At 38.9% G+C, this 24,474-nt stretch overlaps 1 protein-coding gene across 2 annotated transcripts; it reads left to right on the top strand.

Moving 5' to 3' along the window:
* The first annotated feature begins 172 nt into the window (after nt 1–172).
* CENPL (centromere protein L) lies at nt 173–22,191 on the top strand. Of its 2 annotated transcripts, XM_012444659.3 has the most exons (6): nt 173–346; nt 544–636; nt 9,844–10,020; nt 14,874–15,125; nt 18,946–19,488; nt 21,913–22,191. In XM_012444659.3, exons 3-6 carry the CDS (start codon nt 9,847–9,849, stop codon nt 21,982–21,984), a joined length of 1,041 nt encoding a protein of 346 aa, XP_012300082.2. In that variant the 5' UTR covers nt 173–346; nt 544–636; nt 9,844–9,846; the 3' UTR covers nt 21,985–22,191. The 2 variants fall into 2 exon arrangements, with proteins under 2 accessions (XP_012300082.2, XP_012300084.2); XM_012444661.3 differs by lacking the exon at nt 544–636.
* The last annotated feature ends 2,283 nt before the right edge of the window (nt 22,192–24,474 follow it).

The following is a 24,474-nucleotide window of genomic DNA, read 5'->3' as shown; positions in this document are numbered from 1 at the left end:
AAAAACTGAGGAGCAACCGAGCAGAATTGGAAAGGTTGGCGATAATCGTTAAGTGGCTCGGCCTTGCCCTCAGTTAAAATGGCCATTTTAGTCGCTTCACTGTTAAGGAATAGGCGGGGCGCCAAGGAGGCTTCCTGCGTGGGGCCGCAGAGCGAGTCGGGAAAGTATTTTAAACTGTAAAGGCGGTGGAGGGCCGAACTGCCGTTTCTCCATGGCGTGATTTCAGAGCTGGCCTGGGCTCTGACAGGCTCCTCCGGAAAGGGACGGGTTGGGAGGCACTGTCCTTTTACCCTTCCCCCTCCCCGAGCAGAAGCTGACTCCGCTGGAGCAAGGGTCGCAGAGCTGGGTGAGCGGAAATGTCCCTCCCAGAGTGAAGTCGCAAGGCCCACCCCGCGTCTGAGGGAGCGGAGGTCTTCCTGGGCGCGGTTGTGTCTCTGGTGAACTCACTTGCTGTGGAGCGAGAGGGAATTTGGGAGAACCAGGGGTTACTCTGGCATCTCCCTTAGCTGTCATTTTGGCGTTTGTTTGTTTTTTTTCCTTCAGGGGATTTCAGTCTCGACATAGTTTTGTAGCCGGACTTTGAAGAATGATTCGTGAATCCCGAATGGGTGACAGCGTCATTACGGCATTTTATTGGTAAAGATGCTTTGTATTGGTCTAGGACCTGCTTTAAACTTTGTATTTGCCCTGTTGTGTGGTCATTATCTTCACAATACTTGTGTGTTGAGGTGTATTTACACACTACGTGCTTAACACCGGGCTAAGTATTGGCACTGGGGCAGTTGGATTTAGATATTGGTGGCATTGTAGAAAAGTGATCAAGTCAGAGCCCTTTCACGGACTAACCACAAGAGAAACAAGAAAGCTTTACTTGTGTACTTCCACAACTGCAAGTGGAATTGGCAAGAGAACTAGCCCTGCCAAGCTCTGGAAAACTTCTCCTGAGATGGCACTTGGAAAATGGATAACATGTGGTCACACAAATGGGAGTAGGGAAGTGTTTTTAATTGGCGATAAGGTGAATAAAAAGGCAGGAAGAGAAGTAGGGTGATCATCTGTCTAGAGTAGGGTGTGTATGTTTGGGTATGGGGCAGTGATTCTTAACCTTTTAGATAATTGTCTACTGGAACTTTCTTCACTCCCACTCCCCGCCCCTGCCCCCCCAAACCTCCCAGTGTTGTGTACAAAAACCTTAGGGGGATTGTATGCAGAATGTTGGATTTTGGAAAGTCTAATGTCCGTGGATCTTGGGGTAAGAACTGAAGTAGTAGAAAATGAACCTGGATAGGAACAGATAGTAAGATCAAATACAGTAGTGCCTTGAAAGCCAGACGGAGGAATTCTGATTCAACTTCATATAGATGTGTGGGAACTGTTACGGCGTCTCAAGCAAGGTAATGACAAGATAAAAGTGGTGACTACGGAAAGACTGATAATGGATTAGTGAAAGGGGCTAAAATTGGGAACAAGATAAGTAGCTATAATTGAGAATGAAAGTGAAGCCCACATCTAAGAGGACAAGTATATATCTTTTTAAGAAATATGTCAGAGGCCAGGCTTGGTGGCTCATGCCTGTAATCCCAGCATTTTTGGAGTCCAAGGCAGGCGGATCACCTGAGGTCAGGAGTTCAAGACCAGCCTGGCCAACATGGTGAAACCCCATCTCTACTAAAAAATACAAAAATTAGCCAGGCGTGGTGGTGCACACCTGTAGTACCAGCTACTCAGGAGGCTGAGGCAGGAGAATTGCTTGAACCTGGGAGGTGGAGGTTGCAGTGAGCCAAGATTGTGTGCCACTGTACTCTAGCCTGGGCTACAGAGTGAGACTCTGCCTCCCCTCCCCCCTCAAAAAAAAGAAAAAAATATATATGCGAATTTGATGATAAAGTTAATAAAGTTAGCTTTTTAGATGTAAAGGTGATGTTGAAGGAAAAGTAAAAGATGATGAAAGTTTTTTTTAGTGGGGGAAGAAAATGAAAAGGAAGAATGGAATTATTACTGAGCAAAACAGAGTACAGTAGTTGGCAAAAAAAAAAAAAAAAAGTTTATGAGAAATCCCATTTCAGTTTCAGATGATTCACCAGATAAGCAAAAAAAAAAAGAAAGAAAAAGGTTTATGAGATGTGAAGTGATGATTAATTTTGAACTTAATGAGCCCGACAACATGAAAGTTTAACATCTTACAGGAAATTGGAAATGCAAGACTGGGATGCAGCTGTAATGGTCTGAAGACAGAGATTTAGGGGTCATATACATTGATTATTTTCCTATGTAGAATGAATGATTTTCAGTGTCTGGGGCCATCCACTATTGGAACATGAGGAAAAAAAAGAATCAGCAAATGAACTAAACTATAAAAAGTAAGGAGGAGAAAAGCCCCCTAAAAAATGGAATGCCAGAAGAAACAAGGTCACAGAAAGTTCAGAGGAGTAAGGATGAACAAACTTGATGAACAAAGTATTTTTGGTTTTGGCAAAAACAGCGATCTTCAAAAGTGCAGTTTTTTTGTTTTGTTTTTTGAGATGGAGTTTCGCTCTTGTTTCCCAGGCTGGAGTGCAATGGTGCCATCTTGGCTCACTGCAACCTCTGCGTCCTGGTTTCAAGCGATTCTCCTGCATCAGCCTACCGAGTAGCTGAGATTACAGGCATCTGCCACCATGCCTAGCTAATTTTTGTATTTTTACTAGAGACGGGGTTTCACAACGTTGGCCAGGCTGGTCTTGAACTCCTGACCTCAGGTGATCCTTGAAATATTTATTAGTAACTGGAGGTAATAGGTGTAGACCATATTTCCAGGAGATTGGTCTCAGAAGGAATTAGGTGAATTGGATTTAAACACTGTTTTATTTTATTATACTTTAAGTTCTGGGGTACATATGCAGAATGAAGAGTTTGTTACATAGGTATACATGTGCCATAGTAGTTTGCTGCATTCATCACCCTGTCATCTACATTAGGTATTTATCCTAATGCTATCCCTCCCCTATCCCCCACTCCCTGCTATCTCTCCTCTAGCCCCCCACCCAGACAGGCCCTGGTGTGTGATGTTCCCCTGCCTGTTTCCATGTGTTCTCATTGTTCAGCACCAACTTATGAGTGAGAACATGCGGTGTTTGGTTTTCTGTTCTTGGGTCAGTTTGCTGAGAATGATGGTTTCCAGCTTTATACGTGTTCCTGCAAAGGACATGAACTCATCCTTTTTTATGAATGCATAGTATTCCATGGTGTATACTGGCCACATTTTCTTTATCCAGTCTATCATTGATGGGCATTTGGGTTCGTTCCAAGTCTTTGCTATTGTGAAAAGTGCCATAATAAACATATGTGTGCATGTGTCTTTATAATAGAATGATTTATAACCCTTTGGTATATACCCAATAATGGGATTGCTGGGTCAAGTGGTATTTCTATTTCTAGATCCTTGAGGAATTGCCACATTGTTTTCCACAATGGTTGAACTAATTTACACTCCCACCAACAGTGTAAAAGTGTTCCTTATTCTCCACATCCTCTCCAGCATCTGTTGTCTCCTGCTGTTTTAATGATTGCCATTCTGACTGGTGGGAGATGGTATCTCAATGTGGTTTTGATATGCATTTCTCTAATGATCAGTGATGATGACCTTTTTTTCATATGTTTGTTGGCTGCGTAAATGTCTTCTTCTGAGAAGTATCTGTTCATATCTTTCACCCACTTTTTGATGTTTTTTTTTTCTTGTAAATTTGTTTAAGTTCTTCATAAATTCTGGATGTTAGCCCTTTGTCAGATGAGTAGATTGCAAAAACTTTTTCTCATTCTCTTGGTTGCCAGTTCACTCTAATGATAGTTTCTTTTGCTGTGCAGAAGCTCTTTAGTTTAATTAGATCTCATTTTTCTATTTTGCCTTTTGTTGCCATTGCTTTTTGTGTTTTAGTCATGAAGTCCTTGCCTATGCCTATGTCCTGAATGGTATTGCCTAGGTTTTCTTCTAGAGTTTTTATGGTGTTAGGTCTTATGTTTAAATCTTTAATCCATCTGGAATTAATTTTTGTATAAGGCGTGAGGAAGAGATCCAGTTTCAGCTTTCTGCATATGGCTAGCCAGTTTTCCCAATGCCATTTATTAAATGGGAATCCTTTTCCCATTGCTTGTTTTTGTCAGATTTGTCAAAGATCAGATGGTTGTAGATGTGTGGTGTTATTTCTGAGGCCTCTGTTCTGTTCTGTTGGTCGACATCTCTGTTTTGGTACCAGTACCATGCTGTTTTGATTACTGTAGACTTGTAGTATAGTTTGAAGTCAGGTAGCGTAATGCCTCCAGCTCTGTTCTTTTTCCTTAGGATTGTTTTGGCTATGCAGGCTCTTTTTTGGTTCCATATGAAATTTAAGGTGTTTTTTTCCAATTCTGTGAAGAAGGTCATTGGTAGATTGATGGGGATAGCATTGAATCTATAAATTACTTTGGGCAGTATGGCCATTTTCACGATATTGATTCTTCCTAACCATGACCATGGAATGTTTTTCCATCTGTTTGTGTCCTGTCTTATTTCCTAGATCAGTGGTTTGTGGTTCTCCTTGAAGAGGTTCTTCACATCCCTTGTTAGTTGTATTCCTAGGTATTTTATTCTCTTTGTAGCAATTGTGAATGGGAGTTCACTCATGATTGGCTCTCTGTCTGTTATTGGTGTATAGGAATGCTTGTGATTTTTGCACATTGATTTTGCTGAAGTTGCTTATCATCTTAAGGAGATTTTGGGCTGAGATGATGGGGTCTTCTAAATATATAATCATGTTGTCTGCAGATAGAGACAATTTGAGTTTCTCTTTTTCCTAACTGAATGCCCTTTATTTATTTTTCTTGCCTGATTGCCCTGGCCAGAACTTCCAATACTATGTTGAATAGGAATGGTGAGAGAGGGCATCCTTGTCTTGTGCCATTTTTCAAAGGGAATGCTTCCAGTTTTTGCCGATTCAATATGAAATTGGCTGTGGGTTTGTCATAAATAGCTCTTATTATTTTGAGATATGTTCCATCAATAACTAGTTTATTGAGAGTTTTTAGCATAAAGGGCTGTTGAATTTTTTTCAAGACCTTCTCTGCATCTATTGAGATAATCGTGGTTTTTATCTTTGATTCTGTTTATGTGATGCTTTACATATATAGATTTGTATACGTTGAACCAGCCTTGCATTCCAGAGATGAAGCCGACTTGATCTTGATGGATAAGCTTTTTGATGTGCTGTTGGATTCAGTTTGCCAGTATTTTAGTGAGGATTTTCACATCAATGTTCATCACGGATTTTGGCCTGAAATTTTCTTTTTTAGTTGTGTCTCTGCCAGGTTTTGGTATCAGGATGATGTTGGTCTCATAAAATGAGTTAGGGAGGATTCCCTCTTTTTGTATTGTTTGGAATAGTTTCAGAAGGAATGGTACCAGCTCCTCTTTGTACCTCTGGGAGAATTTGGCTGTGAATGAGTTGGGTCCTGGACTTTTTTTGATTGGTAGGCTGTTAATTGCTGCCTCAATTTCAGACCTTGTTATCGGTTTGTTCAGGGATTTGATTCTTCCTGGTTTAGTCTTGGGAGGGTGTAAGTGTCCAGGAATTTATCCATTTCTCCTAGATTCACTGGTTTATTTGCATAGAGGTATTTATAGTATTCTCTGATGGTAGTTTGTATTTCTGTGGGATCGGTGGCGATATCCGCTTTATCATTTTTTTATTGCATCTATTTGATTTTCTCTCTTTTCTTTATTAGTCTGGCTAGTGATCTATGTATTTTGTTGATCTTTCCAAAAACCAGCTCCTGGATTCATTGTTTTTTTTTTTTTTTTGAAGGGATTTTTGTAAACACAAATTTTTAATGTTAGAAATACTAGAATATGCTTGGCGATGGAAGAAAAGGATCCTGTGGAGGAGTGAATAGAGGTAATAGAGAGGTGAAGTACAGCCTGTTGTGGTGGTACACACCTGTAGTCTCAGCTACTCAAGAGGCCGAGGTGGGAGGATTGCTTAAGCCCAGGAGGTCGAGACTGCAGTGAGATCGGGCCACTGCATGGCAGCCTGGACAACAGAGTGAGACCCTGCCTCAAGAAAAGAGAGCTGAAGTACATATGGGAGATGGTGTCCAGGGGAGATTCAAGTAAGAGGACCTCTTTCTTTCCGTTTAGAAGGAATAGTATTGGGACAATAACATATTGAGTTAAGATATATTTATAACCTCTTGATTATTGTGCTGGGCAAAATTACACATTCTTGAGTGTAAGATGAGAAGGCAAAATAAGTATAAATCATTTACTAATCTTTAATTCATGGATTGGGCTATTTTATTTTACCTTAACATTAAGTACTCAATGGACATGTTTTTTCAAAACCATCCCTCTTAGTGCTAATAGTCTTTTTCTCACCTAGATTTATTGCTAGATTTTGTAAAGTCACCTAGACTTTAAAATGTTTTTGGAAATCATAGTATTTCTCTTTTAAGGAGTCAAATTCAGCAGGGCTTATGTTGCCTCATAATTGATCCCTGTTCAAAAGGCAATGTGAAACAACAAGTAGTTAAGTGCACTCACTGCAGAGTTAGACTGTCTGAATTCAAATCCTGGCTTTTTCACTCCAACTGGTTGACTTTGGCAAGGTACTTAATTTCTCCGACTTTCTATTTGTCAGCTGGGAGCATGATCTACTTCATGGGGTTGTTTGAGGATTAAATGAGAAAATATTTATAAAGGGCTTAGAAGAGTACCTGAAACATGATGAATGCTCAATAAGTGTTAGCAATTATTGTACCAAGTCACAAATTTGAAGGAAACATTCTGTGTAAGTAGAACTGATTAAAATTCTCTTTGAAATAGGTAATTCAATATGCATTTAAAGCTAGGACGCTTTAGAGTAGCTGTTATTTAAATTGTGTGGTGTCTGGTGTAGTGTATTCACCACCACAGTCAAAGTACAGTTCCATCACCACAAGGAATTCTTGTGTTGCCTTCTTATAGTCACATTTATGCCCCTCCTACCCTCTTCCCCATCCCTAATCCCTGTCAGCCACTCATCTGTTCTTCATTCCTTTAATTTTGTCATTTAAAAAATGTTGTATCTATGAAATTTTAGAATATGTGACCTTTTTGGCTTGGCTTTACCATCCAAGTTGTTGCGTGTATCAATAATTTGTTTCTTTTCATTGCTAAGTATTGTTACACGGTGTGCATGTACCACAGTTTATTTAATCATTCGCACACTGAGTTGTTTTCAGTTTTTGGCTATTATGAATAAAGCTACTGTGAATATTTGTAAAAACAAATAAATTGTGTGGTATATGAACTTGCTCTGGACATTATTTGAACTTTAAGGACAAATAATGCTACATATTTAGTTTATGTATTTATTTATTTATTTATTAGAGAGGGTCTTATTCTGTTGCCCAGGCTAAAGTGCAAAGCTCACTGCAGGTTCTAACTCCTGGACTCAAGCTGTCCTCCTGCCTTTGCCTCTGGAGTGGCCAGGCTAATTCTTTTTTTTTTTGTTTTAAGCGATGGGGTCTTGCTATGTTGTCCATGCTAGGATTACATGTTTAATTTATGGAGTTTTGGACCACATGTTTAATTTATGGAGTTTTGTGCAAGATATAAAGAGTATCCTAGTCTGACATATTGAAATGGAAGATACAGGTTGAGCATCCCTAATTAGAAACTCTGAAGTCTGAAATGCCCCATAACCTGAAACTTTTTGAGTGCCGACACGTTGCTGGAAGGAAATGTTCACTGGAGCATTTTGGATATCAGATTTTCGGATTAAGGATGCTTGACCAGTGTAATACAAATATTCCAAAATCTGTGAAAATCTGAAATCCAAAAACACTTCTGGTTCCAAGCATTTCAGATAAGGGATGCTCAACCTGTACTATTTTAAATATAATAGTATTTAAATATAGGCCAGGCGCAGTGGCTTACATCTGTAATCCCAACACTTTGAGAGGCTGAGGCAGGTGGATCATCTGAGGTCAGGAGTTTGAGACCAGCCTAGCCAACATAGTGAAATCCCGTCTCTACTAAAAAAAAAAAAAAAAAAAAATTAGCTGGGTGTGGTGGCGGATACCTGTAATCTCAGCTACTTTGGAGGCTGAGGCAGGAGAATTGCTGGAACCTGGGAGGCGGAGGTTGCAGTAAGCCGAGATCATGCCATTACACTCCAGCCTGGGCTGACAACAGCGAGACTCCGCCTCAAAATAAATAAATAAATAAATATAGTAATGTAACTATTTATAAAAAACTTTTCAAAAGGGTAACTGTGTAGTAGTTGAGACTAGTCATAACTTTTCAATGATAATTCCTTTTGATGAAAATTGTATTTTAATTTTGTGTTTCTTTTTTTTCTTGAGAAGGTCTCGCTCTGTCACCCAGCCGGGAATTCAGTGGCATGATCACAGCTCACTGCAGCCTTGACCTCCTGTGCTCATGCAACCCACTACTTCAGCCTCCTGAGTAGCTGGGACCACAGGCTTGCACCACCACACCTGGCTGGTTATTTTTTATTTTTTGTAGAGATGGAGTCTCACAGTGTTGTCCAGGCTGACCCCAGACTCCTGGGCTCAAGTGATTCACCTGCCTCAGCTTCCGAAAGTGTTGGGATTATGCCTGGCCCTAATTTTGAAGTTCTATGAAATACTTCCGTTTAATTGAACCAGTACTTGTTTAACAATTAAAGGGCATACAGCACTGTATTTGGGTAATTAAGAGAAATATAAAGCACAGTTTCAGTGAAAGTAGGTTAGTTTAACTGAGGATGCAAGAAATGCACAGTAAAAAATGGTACAAGGAAGTATATGAACAGGGTCTAAAATGAGTAGTAGAGACTGAGTGATTGAGGAAAGCTATGTATACTGGTATATCTCCAAGGATTTTGTAGAACATTCTTGAGGGATTTTTTTAGACTTCTTTAGAGATGAGAGCTCATTCAGCATACACACACACGCACACTCTGCTTCCAGAAATGAGCTACTGGTAACAGATAACAGATACGTCATAACCTATGTATTTCATAGGTATTTCAGGACCAAGAGGTTAAAAAAAAACCCTATTTTGAAAGGAGGTCAAATTTCTAGCATGGTCTTAAAGGAGGTGAGATGGGAAAAGGATGCTTGAGATAGGGAATACAGTTGAGAAGCAAACCCCTCAAGATAAGAATATGTTTATGTCCTATGTTGGAGAGAAGAATTATGAGGATGAGAAGAAGCTTAATTAGAAAGACCCGAAATACCCAGCAGAAGAGTTTAGGATTTGTCTCGTTACTGTAAAGGTTTTTGCTCAGATAACAATAAAGTGCTATTTCTGGAAGAATGGATTACTCTTAGATATGGAGAACTCTTAGTTGTAGCTAAGGAATTAGCTCTGTGAAAGGATGACAAATTCTTGAAAGAAAATCTCAGTAGAATGTGCTTAATGACTGTATGTTAAAGAATGAAGGAGGGGGCTATATGAATTTAAGTTAGGAAATTGACAGGAATTTGAAAATGGATCAGTTAGCTTTCGGAAGAAGGAGGAAAAGGAGTTTGAATTTAGTTTTGAACATATACTGTGTTTGAGGTATCTGTAAGATATTCATAAAAGTGGGCTCTAGCCAATAAGTTTGTGTTTCTTTTGCCAGAATTGAGTGGCATGATGACAACTCACTGCAGCCTTGACCTCCTGGGCTCATGCAATCCTTCTACTTCAGCCTCTTGGTTTAAAAGTCAAAACTGGGGATAGGGAAGGGAAAAGAAAGAAAGAGAAAGGATTCCTTTATAGTGAGGAGAGGAATCAGTGAAACTGTGAGCATGAATTAACTTTTTAGTACTTAGAATTCTGGTTTTATTTCTTCTTGTCGACAGACCATGGATTCTTATGATGCATCAGAATCAACTCCTAGACAAAGTACATCCTCAAGGCCTGAAGATTACTTTATAGGTGCCACTTTTCTGCAGAAACGATTAGAGTCAGTTAGGAAGCAGACTTCATTTATCCCGACTCCACCTCGAAGGAAAATTCCCCATTGTTCACAGTTACAGGTATGCTTTTTGTGTTCCTTTGTGTTAGTCAATAATTGAGAGTATCTGTGAACAAAACATTTCGATTTTTGTAACTGTAGTATTCTTGGTATCTTCTTAACCCCTCAGCTAATAAAATAAATGAGAAGCAAAGAAACAATTTCATAACTATCACTGCTACTTCTTTTATGTCTTTTATTTTTTATATTTTTATTTATTTACTTATTTTTAAAGTAATTTTCAAACATAGAACCCATATATGCCAGGAGTTTTTATGTGCTTTAACCTGAATCATGTTGACACTATTCTTTTTTTTAACTTTTATTTTAAGTTTAGGGGTATATGTGCAGGATGTGCAGGTTTGTTACATAGGTAAATGTGTGTCATGGGGGTTGGTTGTACAGATTATTTCATCACCCAGGTATTAAGCTTGGTATCTGTTAGTTATTTTTCCTGCTTCTCTCCCTCCTCCCACCCTCCACCCCTGATAGGCATCAGTGCATGTTGTTCCCCTCTATACGTCCATGTGTTCTCATCATTTAGCTCCCACTTATAAGTGAGAACATGTGGTATTTGGTTTTCTGTTCCTTTGCTAGTTGGCTAAGGGTAATGGCCTCCAGCTTCATCCATGTCCTTGCAAAGGATATGATCTCGTTCATTTTTATGGCTGCATAATATTCCATGATGTATATGTACCACATTTTCTTTATCCAGTCTGTCAGTGATGGGCATTTAGGTTGATTCCATGTCTTTGGTATTGTGAATAGTGCTGCAGTGACTATACACATGCATGTATCTTTATGGTAGACTGATTTACATTCCTTTGGGTGTATACTCAGTAATGGGATTGGTGAGTCAAATAATATTTCTGTCTCTAGGTCTTTGAGGAATCGCCACACAGTCTTCCACAATGGTTGAACTAATTCACACTCCAATCATCAGTGTATAAGCATTCCTTTTTCTCCACAACCTCACCAGCATCTGTTATTTTTTGACTTTTTATTTTTCTCCACAACCTTGCCAGCATCTGTTGTTTTTTGACTTTTTAATAATAGCCATTCTGACTGGTGTGACATGGTATCTCATTGTGGTTTTGATTTGCATTTCTCTAATGATCAGTGATGTTGAATTTTTCTTCATATGATTTTTGGTCTCATGTATGTCTTCTTTTGAGGAGTGTCTGTTTATGTCCTTTGCTGACTTTTTAATGGGGTTGTTTTTTTCCTTTTTTTTTGAGAGAGATTCTCGCTGTGTCACCTAGGCTGGAGTGTAGTGGCACAATCTTGGCTAACTGCAATCTCCGCCTCCTGGAGTCAAGCGATTCTCTTGCCTCATCCTCCCAGGTAGCTGGGATTATAGGCCATCTACCACCACGCCTGGCTAATTTTTTTGCATTTTTAGTAGAGACGGGGTTTCACCATGTTCACCAGGCTGGTCTGGAACTCTTGACCTCAGGTGATTCACCTGCCTTGACCTCCCAAAGTGCTGGGATTATAGGTGTGAGCCACTGTGCCTGGCCCATTTTTTTTCTTGTAAATTTAAGTTCCTTATTGGTGCTGGATAGTAGACCTTCATCAGATGTGTGGTTTGCAAAAATTTTCTCCCATTCTGTAAGTTTTCTGTTTCCTCTGTTGATAGTTTCTTTTGCTCTGCAGAAGCTCCTTAGTTTAATTAGATCCCATATGTCAATTTTTGCTTTCATTGCAATTGCTTTTGGTGTCTTTGTCATGGAATCTTTGCCTGTACCTATGTCCTGAATGGTATTGCCTAGGTATTTTCCAGGGTTTTTATAGTTTTGGGTTTTACATTTGTGTCTTTAATACACCTTGAGTTAATTTTTGCATATGGTATAAGGAAGGGGTCCAGTTTCAATTTTCTGCATTTGGCTAGCCAGTTGTCCCAGCACCATTTATTGAATAGGGAACCCTTTCCTCATTGCTTTTTTTTGTCAGGTTTGTCCATAGTATTTCTTTGTCTTTAATGACATTGACATTTTTAAAGAGTACAGTATAGCGTTCTTTTTTCTTTTTAAGTATTATGTTCCTCATTTTGTATTTGGTGTTTTCTCATGATTAAATTGAAATTATTATTTTTGGCTAGAGTACTGCATAGGTGCTGTTGTATCCCTCTTGGGAAATTGCATCTGAAGGCACACAGGTGACAATCATCCTGTTAAGGAGTTGTCCAGTTTCTTTACTTTAAGTACTTTTTTTCCCCCTCTCTGCAACTAGTAAGTAGTTAGTGGAAAGACAACATTAAAATAAGGCAGATATCCTGTTAATTGTCAAAATATCTGCTTAGACATGGTTTCCATTGATAATTTTTTCCCGATTCCATCTTTATCATGGTTACAAAATGATTTTCCAACTTAACACTCCCTCCGTGTTTACCAACCAGCCTTTGATATTCTATTGTAACCTTTCTCTTCATTTATTTTTCTATTTATTATTGGTATGGGCTCATAAATTCCTTTTTTCAAGGATTTTTAAATTTATTGCTAAATTATTTTGATATTTAAATTGTCCCAGATTTGTCTGGTGGCAACATGCTCTGTTTTGATCATTCACAAACAACCCTGAAGATATATAGCATTAATAATTTCTAATTTTACTGAAGCAAGAAATAAAATCCTATTCAATAAAAGTTTAGTGTATGGTTTTAAATCATTTAGCTAGGGGCCCGGGTGATCAGTCACTCTCATTGTAGCTTTTTCTCTTGTCAGTAGTCTCATATCCTAAGATATTGTTGTATATGTAGTATGAGAGATTAGACAAGTTTTGCTTCTTTGTGACAATTTTCTTTTTTAAAAAATTAATTTTCTTCTTAGAGATAGCCTCTCACTTAGTGCAGGTCCTCACTTTGTCACCAAGGCTGGAGTGCAGTGGCAGAATCATAGCTCACTGCAGCTTCCAACTCCTGGGCTTAAGTGATCCTCCCAAGTATAGTTGGGACTGTCGGCACATGCCACCATGCCTGGCTAATTTTTTTTAATTTTTTTTTTTTTTTTTTAATAGAGATGAGGGTCTCAACTATGTTGACCAGGCTAGTCTTGAACTCCTGGGCTCAAGCGATCCTTCTGCCTCTGTCTCCTATAGTGGTGGGATTACAGGTGTGAGCCACCATGCCTGGCTTTCTTTGTGACATGAAAGAAATTTCCTTCTTCCTCATCTCTATGTATTTTGGTCATAATAAAACGGTTTATGGCCCAGTGCAGTGGCTCCTGCCTGTAATCCCAGCACTTTGGGAGGCTGAGGCGGGTGGATCACAAGGTCAGGAATTTGAGACCAGCCTGGTCAACATAGTGAAACCCCATCTCTACTAAAAATACAAAAATTAGCCGGACGTGGTGACATGCACCTGTAATCCCAGCTACTCAGGAGTCTGAGGCAGGAGAATTGCTTGAACCTGGGAGGCGGAGCAGTGAGCCAGGATCACGCCATTGCACCCTAGCCCAGACGACAGTGTGAGACTCCGTCTCTAAAATAAAATCAAACAAAACAGTTTATAACGTTTCAATGAATGCTTTAGTCAGAACAAACATTTTTTGTCAAGTAGACAACTGTAGTGAAAGTTCTAAAAGGTTGTTGGAGCTGTGAAGACTATGACAGGAAGTATGGACTCTATAAAAAAATTCAGTTTGGAAGGAAACTAGGAACCTATATGGGGGCATATATGAAGAACCTGAACAATGCCATGGGGCCAATACAAATGAAGTATTTTTGTTTTTAATGGTACTTGTGATTCTAATAGAGCATAGTAAAAAATATTCCCAAGTATCTTTTTTTCTTTTTTTTTAGACTAGTGCAGTAGTGAGAAGGGAGAAAGAGTAGAACAAGGAGTTGGAAACAAGGAGTTTGATCTATAACTGATTGTGAACAATCAGTTGAGGTAACTCACTACCTTTGGACCAGCCCCCAAGTATCTTTTTATTTAATCTGTTGAATTGGGCATGGTGTCATAGAGTAGATTTATAGCCAAACAATTTTTTTTTTTTTGAGACAGAGTCTTGCTTTGCCACTCAGGCTGGAGTGCAGTGGCACGATCTTGGCTCACTGCAACCTCTACCTCTAGGATTCAAGCAGTTCTGCCTCAGGCTCCCTAGAAGCTGTGACTACAGGCGCACACTATCACGCCCAGCTTTTTTTTTTATATTTTTAGTAGAGACAGCGTTTCACCATGTTGGCCAGACTAGTCTCAAACTCCTGACCTCGTGATCCACCCGCATTAGCTTCCCAAAGTGCTAGGATTACAGGCGTGAGCCACTGCACCCAGGCTAAATCATTTTTAAATTACTTAAAGCTAATCAAATTAGATACTTTAGGAATAGTTACTATTTTTGAAATCTATAATTTAAAGTTACTAAAAATAAAACAAATTTTATGTTAAATATTTATTGAACACTTGTTCTAGATAGAATTGTTCTAGAGAGAACTAAATAGACAAAAATCAGTGCTGTCATCAAGCTCATACTCCAGTAGAGAAGACAGATAGTCAAAATAAAAAAAAATTAGAAGAATATAATGTTGGGTAGTAGTAAGTGCTGTGAAGAAAAATAAAGCCAGGTGAGGTGATAAAAACTGGAATAGGTGCAGGTGCTACTTTCAATAGAGTGGCCTCTTGGGTTACATTTGGGCAGCAAACTGAATGAAGTGAAGAAACATGCCATGTGAACACTTGGGCATTCTAAAGAGAAGGTACAGCAAAGGTAAAGGTCTCTTCAAGGATCTGCAAAAAGTCCTGCAAACTCGTTTGGTTGGCGTGCAAAAATCAGGTACCCAATAATTGATTTGTATTAAATGCTTTCAGTTCTATGATTAAATTCTTACTAATGTTTCTTAGTTTTAAACTTACTTTGTCTTTTTTTTTTTTTTTAGGAAGATGTTGACCCTCAAAAGGTTGCATTCCTTCTGCATAAACAGTGGACTTTATATAGTTTAACTCCCTTATATAAATTCTCCTATAGTAATCTCAAAGAGTATTCTAGACTTCTGAATGCTTTTATTGTTGCTGAAAAGCAAAAAGGGCTTGCTGTGGAAGTGGGAGAAGACCTCAACATCAAAGTGATTTTTTCTACTCTCCTAGGAATCAAGGGAACACAAAAGGACCCTGAAGCATTCCTTGTCCAGGTATAATACGTAAACAATATTGCTTCCTAGGGGAAAAGAATCTGCATTTTCTTCGTTTGGAAATTGTTGTGGTATTTTCTTCTGTTTTAAAATTTTTAAGTTAGTGATTTATAATGTATTTTGGGTCTTCTTTGACTAAACTAATAATTAGATCTAATCATCTTAATTTTTTTCATATATATGTAGTTTGTGTACAAAATCATGTTTATTTTTAAAAACAGGAAATACATAAAAGTACAAAAAAGTTAAAAATTATAGTTTAACATTTTGGTATATATGTTTGGTTATCTGTATATATAGTCTTGAAATTGGGGTTGTATTGCCCATACTTTTGCATTATGACATTTTAACTAATATTGTAGACAATTACTCATATCATTAGGAATTCTATATTTTTGTGGTTTTTACTGGGATTAAATTTCTAGGAGTAGAATTTTAGTATAAAAATATATAATATATCATTAAATATTGTGATACTTCATGCCAGGTTACTCTCAGGGATGTAATATTTTAAGACCTGGGTGCAGTGCAGTGACTCACTCCTATAATACCAGCACTTTGGGAGGCCAGGGCGGGCAGATCACCCGGGCCTAGGAGTTCAGCACCAGCCTGGGCAACATGACAAGACCCCATCTCTACAAAAAAATACAATAAATAAATAAATCTGGTTTCTTCATCAATCAAGATAGTTCTGTTGCTCTTATATACTACTTATAGGAAGGAATATAAAATGTTGCATTTCTTTCTTTTTTTTGAGACAGGGTCTCACTTTGTCACCCAGGCTGGAGTGCAGTGGCACGATCTTGGTTTACTGCAACCTCCTGGGCTCAAGTGATCCTTCCACTTTAGCCTTCCAAGTAGCTGGGACTACAGGTGCATGTCACTACACTCGGGTAAATTTTGTATTTTTTTTTAGACAGGGTCTCGCCATTGCCCAGGTTAGTCTCAAACTTCTGGGCTCAAGTGGTCCATCCTCCTTGGCCTCCCAAAGTACTGGGATTACAGGCATAAACCACCACACTCAGCCTCAGATTTATTTGGTTTATTATTCATGCCTGCTGCGTCTGTTTCTTTTGAGCTAACTAATTTTGATACTGGATAAGGAAATTAAGTTTCTCAAACAGTTGAAAAGGACTGACTTTTTGTTTGTATAGATCAGGGGTCAGTAAACCATGACCTGTAGGCCAAATCTGACCTGCTGCTTGTTTTTGTAAACAAGGTTTTATTGGAACATAGCCCCTTTTATTTACTTATATATTGTCTGTGGCTGCTTTTGTGCTATAACAGCCGAGTTGAGAAGTTGCAACAGAGACCGTATTGCCAGCAAAGTCTGAAATGCTTACTGTCTGGCCCTTTACAGAAAAAATTTGCTGACCCCTGATATAGGTCATGGTATTGGCAAAGATCTCAAGATGTTCTAGGATTAGGTTTAGCCTACATAAGAGTGAATTAAACAAGCTAGTGGTATACTGTCTTTTTTTAAAATTCGTAGAGGTAAGCTGTCCAAGGCTGGTATGATGCTTGATGAAATCATTAATAATCTAGGCTCTTTCTTCTCCTTGGTGCATGGCTTTCATCCTAAAAGTTACCTTATGGTCTAACATAAGATGTCTCCAGCAGCTCTAAACATTATATTCAAGTTCCCGGCAGGAAGTAGGAGAAAGATGGGAAGGACAAATAGAATCTGATGCACAGTAAATCTTGCTGAGACCCCATAACTTCTGTTTATGTCTTAGTTGGAAGGGAGGCTAGAAAAGAATTTTTTTCAGTGGGTACTCTGCCAACATAAGTAAAGAGACTTTTTTTGAGACAAGTTCTCACACTGTCACCCAGGTTGGAGTGCAGTGGCACTATCTTGGCTCACTGCAACCTCTGCCTCCTGGGCACAAGCAGTCCACCCACCTCAACCCCCCCACCAAGTAGCTGGGACTACAGGCATGTGCTACCACAGCAAGCTAATTTTTATATTTTTGTAGAGACAGGGTTTCACCATGTTGCCCAGGCTGGTCTCAAACTCCTGAGCTCAAGTGATCCACTTGCCTCTGCCTCCCAAAGTTCTGGGATTGCAGGTGTGAGCCATCTCGCCCAGATGTAAAGGGACTACTTTATTGTGGAAGGACAAATGAATACTTGAGAGACAATTAGCAGTTTTTATCAAGTGAAGCAGCAGATGCACAGAGAAGTTTGTGACTTGCGTGTCATCAGTCAAGCATATACCCTTGTGAGGATTAGAAATGACCTCTTGAATTCCTGGTATAGTGTTCTAATAGTTTTCAAATTAAATCTCATTTCTTGATAGGGTTACAGGACTCTTAGGTCATGAAAGTGTGATAAACATATCTAAGCTTCTGGGTATTTGAGAGTCTGATAATTTCTTGAACAAGACAGAGAAATATGATAAAAGTAACTGTGTAAATGATCATATCTGAAGGGCTATGATACAGAGCTGTGATCTTAACCTTGGTTTGCTTAATGCTTTAACAGACTTCTGTGAGTATCTGGAAGGCATGTTTGTTGTATAACTTAAAATTTAAAGTTTGAGAGGTTAGACAGTCAGCTAAAAATGTAATCAAAGATCCTAAATGATCTGCATGGATTGTCCAATGAGCCAAATCAAAAGAGGTTAAAATTTTAGTAGGAATAAGTTTACTGCCTCAGTATAAGTTGGGACAAATTTACCTATAACAGCAAATATGAATATACAGGGCTAGTTTATATAAAGCTGTCAACTAAAAACCAGAAAACTGCAATCTGCGATTACATAAACAGGAGTATAATCTAGGTTAAAGGTGGTGGTTTAGCCTTTAAAAAAAGGTCTTGCACTCAGACCTTTTTCCCCTCCTCCCTGAATCAGACCTATTTAAAGTAATGATGTTCACTTACAAATGATTCCTATGCAGAATAATTTCAGGGAAGAGTGACTAGAATAGTGAGAGAATGTGAAAGCATGTCATAGGCGGAATGGTTGAAGAAACTGGAAATGTTGAACTTAGTACTATATATGATAGGGACCATCAAATACTTGAAGGACTTTTCCTGTAGAAGAGAGATTAGATTTGATTATATTCTACATGCCCAAAAGGAAGAAAGCAGGACCAGTGGGTAGAAACCGTAGGGTCTAACATATAAAAGAACATTTTAAGTTGATAGTCCTGCCTTAGGAAATATTGAAGTATTCCTCAGTGAAAGAATTCAAACACGTTGGATTTTGTGACCTTTTACAGTCCTTTCTAAAGTTGAGGGTTTTTGTTTGTTTGTTTCAGGGTACTATATCTGGTTATACCATATTGGTAGCTCTTACTTTGCATTTTGGTTACACCAAGATCTTATATCATGTTTCAACTGTATAAGAATATTGGGGCCAGGCATGGTGGCTCATGCCTGTAATCCTAGCAGTTTGGGAGGCCGAGGCAGGCAGATCACCTGAGGTCGGAGGTTCAAGATCAGCCTGGCCAACATGGTGAAACCCTGTCTCTACTGAAAATACAAAATTTAGCTGGGTGTGGTGGTGCATGCCTGTAATCCTAGCTACTCAGGAGGCTGAGACTGGAAAATCACTTGAACCCAGGAGGCAGAGGTTTCAGTGAACCGAGATCGCGCCACTGCACTCCAACCTGGGTCACAGAGTGAGACTCCATCTCAAAAAAAAAAAAGACCAATTATTTTGATAAGCCCTTTTAATCATTGGGGAGACTATCCTATGTTTTTTTGCAAGTATTACATTGGATTGTCTTATTTTTAATGAACTAATTTTGAGAAGATGTAATTTAGAAGTAAATATACTTTTGAATTTAAGGAACCTGTTTACTTTCTTTTGTAGATTCTGTCAAAATCTCACTTGCCATCTGAGAATAGAGAAGGTAAAGTGCTGTGGACTGGCTGGTTCTGCTGTATATTTGGAGATAGTGTTCTGGAGACTGTTTCAGAAGATTTCACCTGTCTGCCCTTATTCCTTGCAAATGGAGCAGAGTCTAACACAGCCATAATTGGAACTTGGTTTCAGAAAACCTTTGACTGTTATTTCAGTCCTTTAGCAATCAATGCATTTAATCTTTCCTGGATGGCTGCCATGTGGACTGCATGCAAAATGGACCATTATGTGGCTACTACTGAATTTCTTTGGTCTGTGCCCTGTAGCCCTCAAAGTCTAGACATTTCTTATGCAATACATCCAGAGGATGCAAAAGCTTTATGGGACAGTGTCCACAAAACACCTGGGGAAGTTACCCAGGAAGAAGTTGACTTATTCATGGACTGCCTTTATTCACATTTCCATAGGCATTTCAAAATTCATTTATCAGCCACAAGATTGATTCGTGTTTCAACATCTGTAGCTTCAGCACATACTGATGGAAAAATAAAGGTTAGTTTGAACAATCTAGTTAAGTAATTTTTCCTTATTGCATGGTTTTAAAAATGTATGATGATTGTATTGTCCACATTGAAGAAACACATTTGAATGTATTTAAGACAATAGAGAGCCTTTACTTTATGCTTTGTGGTTTACCAAAGTCTTTACCTTCCAGTTATAGCCTTATAATGGAAGGACACTATATGCTGTGTGCTTCAGCCTTTGGTAATAATATGAATTATTATTTTGTAGTAACTTTAAACCTTTCAAAATTGTTTCTTGTGAAATTTTGAAATAATGATCAGAGTAACAGAGAATATTGTATGTTAGACAAAAAAATATATATATATAGCCAGAAACACAGAACTAAGATGTCATCTTTATATTCTAGGCTTTTCTATCCTCATTGGGAAAGAAATAATAGAGACATTGTTTTATTCTCTACAAAGTCATTTCTGATAAGAAGTATCAGAAATAAACTGAGAATTGGCTTCTAAAATATATTAAAATATACAGTCACAATATACATTCAGTAAATGTTTTGTGATCTTGTCACTGTACTAAGACTTTAACAGACCTTAAATTCTAATCTTTAGAGCAACCCTGTAGTTAGGTGTTTTTTTGTGGGTACTATTATTTTTTTTTTTGGACAGAGTCTTATTCCATCAGTAGTGGTGTGTGATCTTGGTTCACTGCAACCTCTGCCTCCTGGGCTCAAGTGATTCTCGTGCCTCACCCTCCTGAGTAGCTGGGACTACAAGCATGAGCCACCACACCTGGCTAATTTTTGTATTTTTACTTTTTTAATTTTTATTTATTTATTTATTTTTTGAGACAGTCTCGCTCCGTCACCAGGCGCCAGGCTGGAGGGCAGTGGCATGATCTTGGCTCACTGCAACCTCCGCCTCCTGGGTTCAAGCAATTTTCCTGCCTCAGCCTCCCGAGTAGCTGGGACTACAGGCATGTGCCACCACACCCAGCTAATTTTTGTATTTTTAGTAGAGACGGGGTTTCACTATGTTGGCCAGGATGGTCTCGATCTCTTTACCTCGTGATCCGCCCGCCTTGGCCTCCTTAAGTGCTGGGATTACAGGTGTGAGCCACCGCACCCGGCCTACTATTTTTATTTATTGTTTTTGAAGTGGAGTCTCTCTCTGTCACTCAGGCTGGAGTGCAGTGGTGCGATCTCAGCTCACTGCAACCTCCGCCTCCTGGGTTCAAGTGATTCTCCTGCCTCAGCCTCTTGAGTAGCTGGGACTACAGGTACCTGCCACCATGCCCAGCTAACTCTTATATTTTTAGTAGAGACAAGGTTTCACCATGTTGGCCAGGCTGGTCTCGAGCTCCGACCTCAACTGATCCACTTGCTTTGGTCTCCCCAAATGCTGGGATTACAGGCGTAAGCCACCATGCCCGGTTAGCTAGGTGGGTTTTTTTTCTTTTTTTCCTTTGAGATGAAGTCTTGCTCTGTTGCTCAGGCTGGTGTGCAGTGGCATGATCTTGGCTCACTCCCAGGTTCAAGCAATTCTTCTGCCTCAGCCTTCCAAATAACTGGGATTATAGGCACCCACCAGCAGGCCTGGCTAATCTTTGTATTTTTAGTAGAGCTGAGGTTTTGCTATGTTGGCCAGGCTGGTCTCAAACTCCTGACCTCATGATCCACCCACTTTGACCTCCCAAAGTGCTGGATTACAGGTGTGAGCCGCTGCGCCCAGCCAGTTAGGTGTTTTAATCCATATTTTAACACAAGGAAACTGAGGCTAAGATAGGTTTAAATGACAAACAAGATAGTTTATAAGAGGAAGAATCAAGATTTGAACTCTTATCTCTTAGATCCAAGAAGTCAATACTGTGTCTTTAAGCACTATATTCATCCTTTTAAAACTGGAAGTCACAGTGCAACAGTCAGTTGGGAAATAATTTTGATGGGAAGAGACCAACATTAAAAAACGAAAAAGGAAAGAAATAGAAAATATAAAAATGAGGGGTTTGTTTTTTGTCTTAAAGACAGAGCCTCACTCTTTCACCCAGTCTGGAATGCAGTAGCGTGATTATAGCTCACTATAACCTTGAACTCCTGGGCTCAAGTGATCCTCCTGCCTCAGCCTTGTGAGCAGCTGGGACTATAGGTGTATAGCACTACACCTGGCTATTTTTTAATTTTTAAAATTTTTTGTAGCGACGAGGTCTCCCTTTTTTGCCCAGACTGGTCTTGAACTCCTGGGCTCAAGTGATCTTCCTGCCTTGGCCTCTTAAAGTGCTGGGATTATAGGGATGATCCACTGTGTCTGGCCAAAAATGAGTGTATTGCATGTGGTAAACTTAATGAATTAAATTCAGAAACTAGACCGATATTCATTGATTATTTAAATATCAATCTGCTTTGTTATAATTAACACTATTCTAACTTTAAATGTCTTCTTTTTCTTTTTGCAGATTCTGTGTCATAAATACCTTATTGGAGTGTTAGCATATTTGACAGAACTGGCAGTTTTTCAAATTGAGTGAGGCCTTATGTGGACTATAAGTTATAGATTATATACTCTTTTCTTACTGATTACTTGCCTAATTGCTATGCTGAAAGAGACTGCAGGAGAAATAAGCATCTATCTCTACATCTGTTTTCCCCAGCATGCCTTTGGAGTTGCCAAGATGGAAGCCAAGAAGGATCTAGAAGAACAAAGAATATGGTAGTAGACGAGCCACAGTCAGGTGCCCATGTTGTAATCATGATGATCTGGCATGCCACTCTCAAAATGCTGAGTTGTTAATTTCTTGTCATCTTTAAATATGTCTGTATAGACTGGGCTTGGTGGCTCACACCTGTAATTCTAGCACTTTGGTAGGCTGAGGTGGGTGGATCATTTGATGTCAGGAGTTTGAGACTAGCCTGGCCAACATGGTGAAAATCTCTACTGAAAATACAAACATTAGCTGGGTGTGGTGGTGCATGCCTATAATTCCATCTACTGGGGCAGCTGAGGCAGGAGAATTGTTTGAACCCAGGAGACAGAGGCTGCAGTGAGCCAAGATTGTGCCACTGCACTCCTGCCTGGGCAACAGAGTGAGATTCTGCCTCAAAAAATAAATAAATAAATAAATATAATGTTTATTATGTTTAAACGCTTAGGATTCAAATGAGATATATCTAATAGATATTTCTGATTTGGGTCTTTAAAAACCTTTAAAAAGCATTTTAGACTTGCATTCAGAAAGAACTGTCTTCTAAAGACATTTTCCTAGCCATTTCCCTGCAGAGAACTGGCAATCAAAATATCCTCAAAAGGGAACTAAAGATTAATATACACATTGTTTTAGCCACTAATATGCTTGCGTTTTAAATACAGTTCAACTCCTGTTGCAATGTTGAATTAAATGTTTATTTTAAAATGAAGCAATGTGCTTATCAATGTCTCGATGACATCTTTTAATTAATATCTCAGTAGTGGAAATTGGTAGACTTTTTCTATTAACACAGAGGGTACAGACTAACAGTAACATAGAATCATACGAATTACAGAGTTGAAAGCCACCTGTGAGCCTCTTTTGAGGTCAGAGATTATTTAACCTTCATGTCCCAGTTTAGCACAATGCTTGGTAAATATCTGTAGATTAAATCAGTTTTAATCGATTCTTTCTTTTTACAGATGAAAACTCTGAGATCGAGCAACTTAAGATACTTGCCCATGATGTTTTATCTAAATCTCCTCTTTTTACTTCCTGAGCGTAAGATTTTCTTTTACTCTAGAAACAATTTTTTTTTTAAATCTTGAATGAAAATAACTTTAATAGGCTGTCATTCTCAAAAAAAAAAAAGATTACTGGAAGGGGATATTATTTCAGATATACTAGGAGCAGCAGAGGTAATGGGGAAAGCATGGGCTTTGGAGTCAGACATTCATCCATTCAACTAATATTAAACTCCTACCATGTGCTTAGAATTGTATTGGGTAATAGGAATACAGCAGTGAAGAAATGAAAGAAAGGTCTCTGTTCTGAGGAAATTATATTCTAGTGAAGTAAGGCAAAAGGTAAATAATTTCAGATGGAACAGATGCTATGAAGAAAGTAAGGCAGTGCAGTATGAAAAAGGGTGACTGGGGTGGGGCTTACTTTCCATACAGTAGTCAAAGAAGGTCTGTCTGAGGAAGTGACCTTTGAACTGAGTCCTGAATGATGAGATGGAACTAGCCATGTGAAGATCTGAAGAACAGTGTGCTAGGCAGGAGAAATCTTGAGATAGGTAAGAGTTTGGCTGCTCTGAGGAACAAAGGAAGTTTTTTGGCCAGAGCATAGTGAGTAAGGGTGTATGGCATAGTATGAGATGAAACTGAATAGGCTGTGTGGCAAAGACTTCTTCCATGGCATAATATCTATTGGCCAGGGCACCTAGCTGGCCAGAATAAAGATACTTTCCAGCCTTCCTTGTAGGTAGGTATAGTCATATGAATAAGTTCTGATCCATGGGATACAAATTGAAGTAGAGCTTCCAGGAATCTTACTTATAATGAAAAACAGCTGGCATGTACCCCTTATTCCTTTTCTTACTTTTCCCTTCTTCCAACTTTGCTGCCTGTAATACTGATATTATGACTAGTACTATAGCTATTCTCTTAGGTCATGGGGATGAGGAGCAAGTCCTAGGGATGACAGAGCATGGCTTGGGAGGAACTTGTGCCCTTAGGTTTTCTTGAAGGTAAACTCCAGAGACAGTCTTCCTCTAGACTTACTTGTCAGAGAAACAAACGTCTCTCCTGTTTTAGCTGTTGTCATTTTGGGTCTTTCTTGGTCATAGTCAAACCTAATCCTAACTTTATACAGAGGCAGGAGCTACATCATCTAAGTTTTTAGAGTGTGAAAAGACTGGATTTTATTCTAAATGCAATGGGAAGCCACTTAAGAGAGTAATATGATTCAATTTGTATTCTATAGGATTTTATAAGATATGAGGGAGAATGGGTATGGGTAGACAAGAGTGGAAGAAGGGAAACAGTTAAA

Source organism: Aotus nancymaae, unplaced genomic scaffold, assembly GCF_030222135.1.
Source record: "Aotus nancymaae isolate 86718 unplaced genomic scaffold, 86718_ANA_hifiasm-v0.15.2.pri h1tg000108l, whole genome shotgun sequence".
In the NCBI taxonomy this organism is placed as follows: Eukaryota; Metazoa; Chordata; class Mammalia; order Primates; family Aotidae; genus Aotus; species Aotus nancymaae.
This window is presented reverse-complemented; position numbering and strand designations above follow the sequence as displayed.

Bases quoted from the DNA above. Each gene is read 5' to 3' on its own strand.
- CENPL (XM_012444661.3), top strand. From the start codon at position 9,847: ATGGATTCTTATGATGCATCAGAATCAACTCCTAGACAAAGTACATCC. The intron at 10,021-14,873 runs GTATGCTTTTTG...TTTTTTTTTTAG, and splicing joins CCCATTGTTCACAGTTACAG to GAAGATGTTGACCCTCAAAA. The intron at 15,126-18,945 runs GTATAATACGTA...TTTCTTTTGTAG, and splicing joins CTGAAGCATTCCTTGTCCAG to ATTCTGTCAAAATCTCACTT.